The 10122-nt window shown below is 44.4% G+C and overlaps 1 protein-coding gene across 8 annotated transcripts in view; it reads right to left on the reverse strand.

The window, feature by feature from the left end:
- Positions 1-2375: 2375 nt before the first annotated feature.
- Positions 2376-10122, reverse strand: part of LOC102013416 (butyrophilin subfamily 2 member A2) — an 84565-nt gene continuing 76818 nt past the window's right edge. For 7 of the 8 annotated variants that reach the window (XM_005403285.2, XM_013503774.1, XM_013503780.1 and 4 more), the window contains 5 exons: positions 8274-8555; positions 6760-6927; positions 6290-6310; positions 6169-6195; positions 2376-4115 (listed from right to left, as the gene is read on the reverse strand). In XM_005403285.2, the coding sequence (XP_005403342.1) occupies positions 3493-4115; positions 6169-6195; positions 6290-6310; positions 6760-6927; positions 8274-8555 (1121 nt within the window). In that variant the 3' untranslated portion in view covers positions 2376-3492. Of the gene's footprint in view, positions 4116-6168; positions 6196-6289; positions 6311-6759; positions 6928-8273; positions 8556-8648; positions 8728-10122 lie in introns of all 8 variants that reach the window. The other variant, XM_013503781.1, reaches the window with a different exon arrangement.

A 10122-nucleotide genomic window follows, 5' to 3' on the forward strand; every position in this document is an offset into this window, starting at 1 on the left:
CCTAATATAATTAAAGCTCATAAAACTTATCTGTAACCATGGCTGATGGAACTTGATTGTATTACAAGAGTTTGAATTTAAATTCTTGGTAGAGATGGCTGGTTGTCTTCAGGAAATTTACTTAACCACACCCAGAACTATACTAATCCAAGTAGGGGGCTTAAACAGTTAAAACACCCATGATTCAGTTACTCCCAAATGCCCCACTAGAAGTGTATGAGGCTTTGTAGAGGGGCATCGAGATACAGGCCATAACACCCACTTCATCCTCTATTTTTATCCTCGTTTTATTTATCTCTTGAGCACTTATCACCATCCAACACACACACACACACACACACACACACACACACATACCCTCATACATTTAACATTTTTATTCCGTTTCTGTCTCAAGGTAGACCTACCACAAGGTAGGTCTTTCTGAACAGGAACTTTCTGTTTTGTTCACTCTTCTGTGCCCTTAGCTTCTGCAACTCTGACCATTGCATCATGCTCAAGGGTCATGGTTGAATGAGTGGATAGACTGAATAGGTAAATCCTGAGGGAGGAAGTGGGGTTCCAAGATGTGGACAATTTGTGTTACACAGGACAAAAGACACCTGCTCCACTGAAATCAAAAGAAACCAGTCAGGAGGCGTGGGTGCAGCAGGTGGGAGTGGAAGTGCAGGACCTCTTCCATTTTCTGCTGGAGATGGTGCACTATGTTGCAGAAGACAGCATGACATGTTTTCTGCTACTTGAATGATTAACAGTGTCTAGCAGAGCATTGGGCTCCTGTCTAGTTTCAATAAACACTTAAAATATATCAATTATGTGTTGGGAAGACACCTTTAAGATGAGGTGTGATTTACTGAGCGAGAATATTACTTTCCTTGAACAAAAAGTATCGTTTTAACTTGCTAGACACCACTATATTACTGTTAAGTAGAGATTACATATATTTACTTTGAGAACTCAAAGATACAGCTTAAGTGGAACTATTCCGTAAACTATAAAAAGACATACAAACTCTTTTAAAACTTTATTTTAGGGCTAAGGATATAGCTCAGTGGTAGAACACTTGGCTAGCATGCACAAGGCCCTGGGTTTGATCACTGGCACCATTAAAAAACTTTACAGAGCACTTAAGGTCTATAAATTGCTTAAATTAATATAACCTATTATTAGCTGCATTTGAGTCCTTACAGTGTAATGCTTTTAGCTAAACATGTCCAAATAATAACAACAACAGTATGACATACTGAAATGGATTGACTGTCCATGTCCTACCAAATTTATGTGTTGTAAGTAATCTCCAATGTGGAGGTACTGGGAAGTGGGGCTTTGGGAGGTGGTCAAGTCATGAGGATGGATCCCACATGAATGGGAGGTGCCCTTATAAGAGAGATCTTAGAGAACTCCTTTACCCCTTCCATATGAGGACCCAGCAAAGACTATGGGCCAGGAAGTAAGCACCTAGTCTGTTGGCAACTTGACCTTGGGCCTTCCAACTCCCACAACTGTGAGATACAAATGCCTGTTGTTTAAGGGCCACCCAGTCTATGATAGTTTAGTTGGAGCAGCTTCAATGAACTAAAACATGTTCATATACAACCCAGTCTTTCATCTTAACAAACTGCTTTTTCATGAGCCGGGTGTGGTGGGGCATGCCTGTAATCCCAGCAAGGAGGGCTGAGGCAGGAGGATCGTTGTGAGTTCGAGACCAGCCTGGGCTACAAAGTGAGCTCGAGGCCAGCCTGAACTGCATAGTGAGACTCTGTCTCTCTTTTTTTTCTTTGGTTTTGGTTTTTTTTTTTCCTGTACTGGGAATTGAACTCACTACATTGCATTTGCCAGGCAGGCGCTGTGCCGCTGAGCTAAATCCCCAGCCCCCGAGACCCTGTCTCAAAAAGACAAAAACAAAACAAAACAAAACAACAACAAATTTGCTGTTTCAGTGATTCTTAGTACTTTCTATTGTTTTCTTTTTCCAATTTTTAAATGTGGTACTTTCTATTGTGTGTCCATTTGCAGCTGCAGTAATGAAGTTTTAGAATTAAAATTTTTTTCATCCCAGTTTTACAATTAGATTACTGAATTGTCCTAAATTGAAAGCACTAGCACTTAAGCCAGCATTTTAGATTCATAATTTAATTCTAGGATCATCTACCTTGGTTCTTAAAATATGGATTAAGGATTTGTGAGCATCTATGATAAGTTTCAAGGGTCTGAAATTGTAATACTTTTTCATAATAATATACTATCTGTGGTCCTTCATTCTTTCACTCCTGTACACTAGAGTCCTAGATGCTTTTTTGAGACAAGGACTCACTATGTAGTGCAGTCTGGCCTTTGAACTCACTATGGAGCCCTGGCTAATCTTGAACTCACAGTGATCCTCCTGCTTCAGCCTCCCAAGTGCTGGGATTACAGGCATGTTCCACCACACCTGGCTTCCTTTTGAATTCTTTGCTATCCCAACAGATTAAATGCAAAGGCAGATATAAGAAACTAGCTATCTTTTATTGAGCCAGGCATTAGATGTGTGAAAACTTAGATTCTTCCACACTTATGAAATCAATATTGCTTTGGAAACGAGTTACTTTTCCTAAGACATGCTGTTTATATTAACCTGTAGTTGGTTCATTCCTGTTTTTATATAAATACATTGAAAATTTTCTCAGTTTCAATCTCAAGTGCCGTAGGCGAGAACAGATATTCACACAAAAGAAAAAAAGCTATTTCAGGTCCTCAATAAAGCCATCTTGAGACCAAGAAGATTAACACTGCTGCAGTGCCACTAAATCTGAGCCCTGTGGTAGACTGGGTCCAATACTTACCTGCTCAGCCAGAACCTAAACTCTCAAGCCACCCTCAGTGGTTGAGACAAACTTCCTGTTTGTTGCAAGCATGCCCAAGCCAGACCAAATCCAAATGCATTATTCTTCATTCTTTTGCATTACAGGTCTGGGCCCATAGTTGTGAGGTCTGGAAATCTTGGGGTTTGGGAGTAAATGGATGGTCAGCTCCAGAGACCCCACAACAGCTGTAATGGTGGGGCTTAACTGCAACCTCTGCCCCTCCCAGTTCTCTGGTCCACTTCTTCTGTGCGTCATTGTCATCATCGTCCTCCACATTGGAGGTCCTGCGGTTCTCCTTCCTCTCACATCCTGGTACTTCCCCCTGCCCTTGCCCACGTTCACAGTGTAGTAGTTGGCTCAACCTCCTCACCCTGGTATTGAATCTTCAGTACTTCTACTTCTGTCCATTGCCGTCTCACATGACCTCCCCAGCTGCTAGCTGTGTAACATCTGCAGTTCCCTAAGAATACTTGGCCTGCTTCAACCTTTCAAGCACCACTGCCACTAAAGCCTTAAGAGGGGGAGAACTGGGCCTGGGCCTGAACTGCGTGTGAGGTAGCTGGAAGATGCTCTCTCCTGTGGCCAGAGGAAAGGGCTGGTTTGTACCAGGTGGTGCAGTGCCATGGTAGTAGAGAAGGTCATGGCTTCCCTACATGGCTCTGAGACTAGAGAATTGTCCCTGCATGGGGTGGCAGGTCCTTGGCCTGTGTAGGATCAAGCCACCCTCGGGTACCACAACTCCCTTGGCTCCTGTGAACACTGGGCAGATGAAGAGGGGGCTGTCATCAGAACCCAGTCTGAAAAAGGGTCTCAGAGGCCCAGAGAAGGTTGAGAGGGGACATGTGTAGATGTGTGATCTGTCTCTCATGTTGTAAAAGGAAACATCTCCAGCTTCATAGTCCAGGAAAACAGCCACACGGCAAAGGTGCTCTTTCATGGGAAGTATTTTCTCAGGAGAGGACAGGGCCCGATACTGGTTTCCAAACATTTCCAGGGTCCAGAAGCCATTCTGGGGAAGCAGCAGGGCCTCCCCTTTCCTCTCAACACTGTCTCTACAAACCCCGATGGCCCACACCATCACATTCTCCACCTCCACCTCCCAGTAGTGTCTCCCTGAGGAGAAGCTCTCCTGGCCCAGGACACAGGGCCGGCAGTCGAACCTCTCTGGATTGTCAGGCAGGCTCTGCCGGGAGGGGCCTCGACACACACTTCTCCCATCCTCCGACAGGAAGAGTTCTGGATGAGCTGTGTCTGGGTCCAGAACCACGTCAGCTGCAGAAAAAGTCTCAGGTTTAGTGCACTGGTATGATCCCTGGTCCCCAGGAAGCACACAGGGAATTCTCCATGTGGTGGGTTTTCCATGAAGACCCTTTGATCCCAGGCAATTCAGAGACTGGGAATTGCTGAGGCTGCACTTCTGTCTCTCTGTGGTAATTGAAAATCAAGGCTCTCAAGAACCAAGAAAGGTTAGCAAATGAGCCAATGTTTTTTGGGTTTTTTTGTTTTTTTTTCCGGTACCGGGAATTGAACTCACGATCTTGCGCTTGCCAGGGAGGCACTGTGCAGCTGAACTAAATCCCCAGCACCACCCCCTCCGCCCAGAGCCAATGTTAATAGTTCCTACTTTCTCAGCATTCTCAGCCCCCTTGTGTACATATAGTACAGTATATGATCTCTGGGTCTTTCTCTGGTTAGAAACCATCCAGTGTGTCTTACATCAGCAAAGAGGCTTTTACCCCTTGTTCTCTGCAACCGTGAGTCAGTAAAGGAATTAAAGTGGGTTACATGATGTTCTGGGTAGCACAGGGTCTCTTCAGCCAGGCGATAACTCAATTAAATGACTGACAAACGGTAAAGAAGGAGGACAGATGTCCCCAAAAGCCAACCTGCTCCCCAAGAGTTAAGTGACGCAAATGTGTGTGTAGGGAAATATTTCCATCCAGTTTTACTTTAATAACATGGGTTGAAGCCTATAGGGATGTCCTGTCTGGGAAAAGGGTATGCTTCAAGCCCCTCTCTCCCATCTGCATTTAATACTGCTTGCTCAGGTTTTTTTCTTTGTGTGTGTGTTGTGTGTGTGTGTGTATCTGTTGTTGTTTTTTTTTAAGATAAGGTCTTCCCTTGTAGTTCAGGCTGGCCTTGAATGCAGTATGTAGCCCAGGCTGACCTCGAACTTGTGGCGGTCCTCTTGCCTCAGCCTACTACCTTTCTTACTCTGTTAAAATGATTTCCTCCTTTCTCCCTGGATGATGTATCTGACTGTGGCAACTTGGGATGGTTTCCCAGGTCACTTGTGACAATGTTGAAATTTCTTTAAAGAAGAAAAACCCATGTGGCATGGTATTTGGTGAAACATCTATTTCTTGCTGCTTTGGGCAGATAGTGACAAATTATAAAATGCAAGGTGCCTACTCTTAGGAGTAGGCAGATGGATTACGTGTCTCCCTTGTGCATGCCTTGCATTCCACAAAGACTAATCATGGAGTTCCAGTGCTCTCCTGGGAGCAGGAAGGCATTTTGCGGTAGCAAATTATACATCCTTAAATCAGACTTGAGAAAGTTATTGCCTCCTTCCCGCCTCCCATGACTTTTCAACTGGGCAGAGTCTACACCACCTTCTAGATTATAACTAGCTGAGATATTACTGTCTTCTTTCAAATTAACCCAGGATTGAAGAGCAACAACTACTGAAATGTAACTCTAGAGGAGGTCTGCTCTGTAACAAAGAACTCTGGTGTCACGGTTTGTGTCTAGATGTCCCCCCAAAGCCTCATGCCGTCATGGGGTGGGCTTTTGGAGTTTTTGATTGATTCATGGTCCAATGCTGGGATTATAGGTGTGAGTGCTACAGCCATCCTGGGGCAAGAAGCCTGCAGACAATACAAGGGAGGAAAAGAGGCTTGCTATCTAGCTCCTCCCTTTTTGCTCTTGTTGCTTTTGCTGTTTTCTACCACCATGGACTGTTGCCCTCTGCCATGTGCTATGCTGCCTTGGAGCCAGCTGAATATGGACAGAAACTTCTATAAACTGTGAGCTAAAAAAACCTTTCCCTCTTTAATTTGGGTGTTCGGCATTTTGTCTCAGCAATGAGAGAAAAGTAACCAAGACATCTGGTCATCATGGGTTAACATATTGTGAAAAAAAGGGAAAGGTTTGTAGCAAGTAAACTGTAAGGCTGACTAAAAGCTGTGGAGATTTCCTGTGGTGAACCACTCCTAGCACCCTGCTCCCCTGTCCTCTGGCCCTGGCCTCCTGTTCATCTCCTCTAGATGGATGGCTAGGAGAGAGAAAGCTCAGGATCTGAGGGAATGGCAGAGGCACTCACCAGCATGTACGAGGGTTCTTCTCCATCCTGCAAATGACAGGGAGGTGAATGTCATGAGACAATGACTACCCAAGTAAAGCACAAATTGTACTTGGAATAGTGCAGGAAAGGCTAAACTTACGCAATTCCTCTTGAAGTTGCTCTGAAAAAGAAACAAAAGTAAAGTCCTCAGCAGAAGGAAGAGAATTTGGATTCATATTAAATGATATAAGGATTGGCCCTTTGTCTAACATCAACTTCTTTGTCTCTCCAATACAGGAACCAGAAATGATATACAGTCAGGTGGCTGGATAGTATTAGTGCTTTTTTAGGTTTGCTTTTGTCAGATAGTCCAGTGCCTCAGGCCTGGACAGTGAATGATCTCAATCATGAGTGAATCTTTGGAGTGTGGGCTGGAGGAAGGACAGCTCAGAGAGTTATCTGAGAGGTTCTGAGCTCCAGTCTCTGCTGCTGCCTCCGGGAGATTCCTCTGTCCTCCCCATGCTGCTGCCTACCAGAACAGAGCTCTCTCCATGACTGCAAACTGTCCCCCTACTCTTTTACCTTTTATTTGCTCTTTTTTTCCCCACAGTTCTTGCCCTACTTTCTTACGTGCAATTTCTCTTTCTTCACATTCACTATCTTTTTCCTCTGACACATTCTTTTTTCTCCTGTGGAGTTTCTTGATGAGAGAGATGATCCCAGACATGAGCAGAATCAGAATAGCTAGGCTGACAGCCAGAGCCACTGTCCAGGGAGACAGGCTGGGTGTGAAGGACTCTGAAAAGGAAGCCAGCAAAGACCCTCTCAGTGATGAACAGGATGCCTGGGTTTGAAGCACCCTGTTGGATCCCTTCGGTGTGGTTTCTTCCCCAGAAGCTCCATACTGGACATAGAGAGGTGGGCTCAGCACTGGTGGAGCCCAGGAGATAGAAGAGTACAAACACCAGAGTCCCTGTGGGGACTCTCAGTACCTGTCACGCCAAATCACCACAACCACCAACCTGGTCTGAGCCATCATGCCTCTTTGTCTAGAAGGTCCCATTTCCTTCCTCCTTGTGCAGTCCTAGCCAGGCACAGTCAATTCTCCATGCACGAGTCCGGTATCATGTGACTATGTCACTAAACCTGCTCACACGCTTCCTGTCTCATTCACACTAAAAACCAAAATCTGCTTCTGGCACATGTTACTACTCTGATACGGTCTCAGTCTCCTGAAGTCCTTTCCTCTTATTCCCTGTACTCACTCCATTCCAGCCACACCAGCATCGCCTCTAGAGATTCTTGCAATGCCAGACACACCCCTGCTTCAGACCCTTTGCACACATGGCTTTGGTGATCCAGGCCACACAATCTCCCAAGTATATCATGCCTCATTCTCTTGTTTGTTCAGTTCCCATATTTACAACAGACTCTCTTGACCAACCTGGTAATAACTGAAACATCCCAAGGAAGTGGGATGTTTCCTTCCCCTTTTACCTCCTTGTTTAATTTTTCCTACAGTATTCATCAAGGTCTGATGTAACATACAGTTTAATTATTGAATCGCTTTAATTAATCATTGCACATAATGCTCTCCATCTCTCTAGAATGTAACTGCTGTGAGTGCATGGATCTTCCTATGTTGTGCCCAGTGATTAACCCCGGTTTCTTTTCTTTTTCTTAAACCCTCAGTTTCTAGAATAGTATTTTGAACATAGGCAATGCTTACTATGTATTTGTTGTTTCAGTTTCTCTACAGTTATGAGCATCTGTAGATACTCTGAAAATCCCCTGAGCAGGAAGAGAGGCCTTTAGCAGATAGCATGAACAGGTATACAGACTCAGGATTATTCTTTTCTTTTAAGGATTATTAATAATGCTTAAAATTTATTGCAGTACCAGGATCTTATTAGGGAAAAGAAGGTCCAATCTTCCCTCATAGAAGAGGCTCCTACTCATGTATTTTGAGAGTACTTAATTTCCTCCTTGTGACAAGGGAACAGGCCTCAGCTCAACTGTGTCCAATTCTTTAGGGCCCAGGCCCCTACCACCCCCAGTTCCATCCTCCAGCACCTCCACTGGCTCCCCTCTGTTTGTTGAAGCTCCCTTTCATGTGACAAGGCCCCAGAAGGCAGAAAACAAACCTGGGATGAAAATCACAGTTTCCAGCTCTTGGCCGAGCAGAGCGTTACTGATGGAACAGGTCATGTTCCTCACTGAGGAATCTCTGATAATCACAATCATGGTGACTGTGAAGAGGCCATCTCCGTCCACAGTGTAGGCTTCCTCCAAGGAGGGAGTGACCTTGCCATAGGGGTTCCTCCACACTGCGTGGGGCTCTGGATACCACCCTGCAGATGTGCACTCCAGCCAGAGGCCCTCGTCCTCGTAGCCCTTCATTTCAATGAGGGGCTTGGAGCCCAGGCCTGGGGAGGGAAAACAAGGGCTCAGGTAATCAATAAGGCAATGCTATCTCAGCCATCTTGTCTTATAAAGTCAGCTCTTAATGGTACACCCACCTAGGGAAAAGGAGGTGAACCACAAGTAGCACCCAGAGGAAATGAACACACACATTCCAAATATTCCTGCAGGACCCTTCTGGAAAAGAGAACAACAGAAAGCAGGAGAGAGGGAGAAAGAAGCAGGAAGGAGGAGAGACAAAGGGAAGGAAGAACCTTGAGTTTGGTGAGGCCAGGAGACCACTATGCCAAATAAACCTGAGATTTCTGAGAGCAAATGAAGATCCTGACTCTGCCCTCTACCTGCCCATCACAGCACCACCCAGCACTCGTTGTCTTCTGTAAATGCTTGCTTTTTTGATTCATTCTGCCACAGACTCTAATTTTCTCACTTCTAAGTGGTCCGACCAGAAACAGGCATGCATAGGACTGCATGTTCTGCTCCTGGCACTTCTCATAGGCCTTGGGCTCCTGAGGTTCTAAGCACATAAACATGCTAGGCTGCCATAATCATAAGATGCTTTTTGTCTTCGACACACTGTATTTCTCTTCTCATTCAGAGCTTCCTGTCACAGTTTACTTCTCCCAGCCAAGTGAAATAAAGGAAACCATGCAGAGCTATTCAGCACAAGGGTGGCTGCTTTTAGGAGTGAGGGTAAAGCAATCATGCAGACCCCACCATCAGCCCATTTCAGAGATGTTTACCTACTAGGTGCTCAGTCCATTAGGTGATTTTTGCATCATGCTTCCTACATAATACAACAGTCTCCTACTGGAAAGACCTGAATGCACCTGAGATACTTCAAACACCAATCTCACCTTCTCAATTTATGTCATCAGAAAAATTCTATGAATCCAGACTCCCCTTAGCTGTATTCTCTCATTAAAAGAGTCTTCACTTAAAAAGAATACTACAGGAGGCTGAGGCAAGAATAGCATCAGTTCAAGGACAGTCTGGGCAACTTGGTGAGTCCCTGTTTCAAAAAGGGGAGGCGAGGAAGTAACTCAGTGCTAGAGGACTTGCTTAGTATGCATGAGGTCCTGGGTTCAATACTCAGTATTGTGAAGAAAAAATAAAGGTTAACATGGTAAATTTAATGTTATGTGTTTATTATTACAATAAAAATAAACAGTAACAACACAAAAGGAAATTCTGGGTATGTAAATAAGCTCCATGTTCATAGTCCTGGGCTATTTCTATCCCTGAGCCTCGTGTCCAGTGATCATCCAGACTTTAAAGGAGTAGTTCCTTTGTTAAGTTTACCCAACAAATTGTACTAAATTCAGAAAATTAAAACACTCAAGTCCAGTGCTTCCTGCCCAATTTATTTTTTCTAAGGTGGGAGGAATTAGCTGTACATTTGAAGACTTACACAGAAAACTTGAAGAAGACCTAAAACAACTTGGCAAATTGGAAAAAAAGTGCTATAGAACATTCTATCATGAGAAAGTATCCAATGAACCCAACAAAGAATAAAATCAAGTAGGGAAAAACAAGTAAGAAAAAGTTCTATAGAAACCTAATTTAGAGTAG

The sequence above is a fragment of the Chinchilla lanigera genome, unplaced genomic scaffold (assembly GCF_000276665.1).
Source record: "Chinchilla lanigera isolate Chin_1 unplaced genomic scaffold, ChiLan1.0 scaffold00082, whole genome shotgun sequence".
Taxonomy (NCBI): Eukaryota; Metazoa; Chordata; class Mammalia; order Rodentia; family Chinchillidae; genus Chinchilla; species Chinchilla lanigera.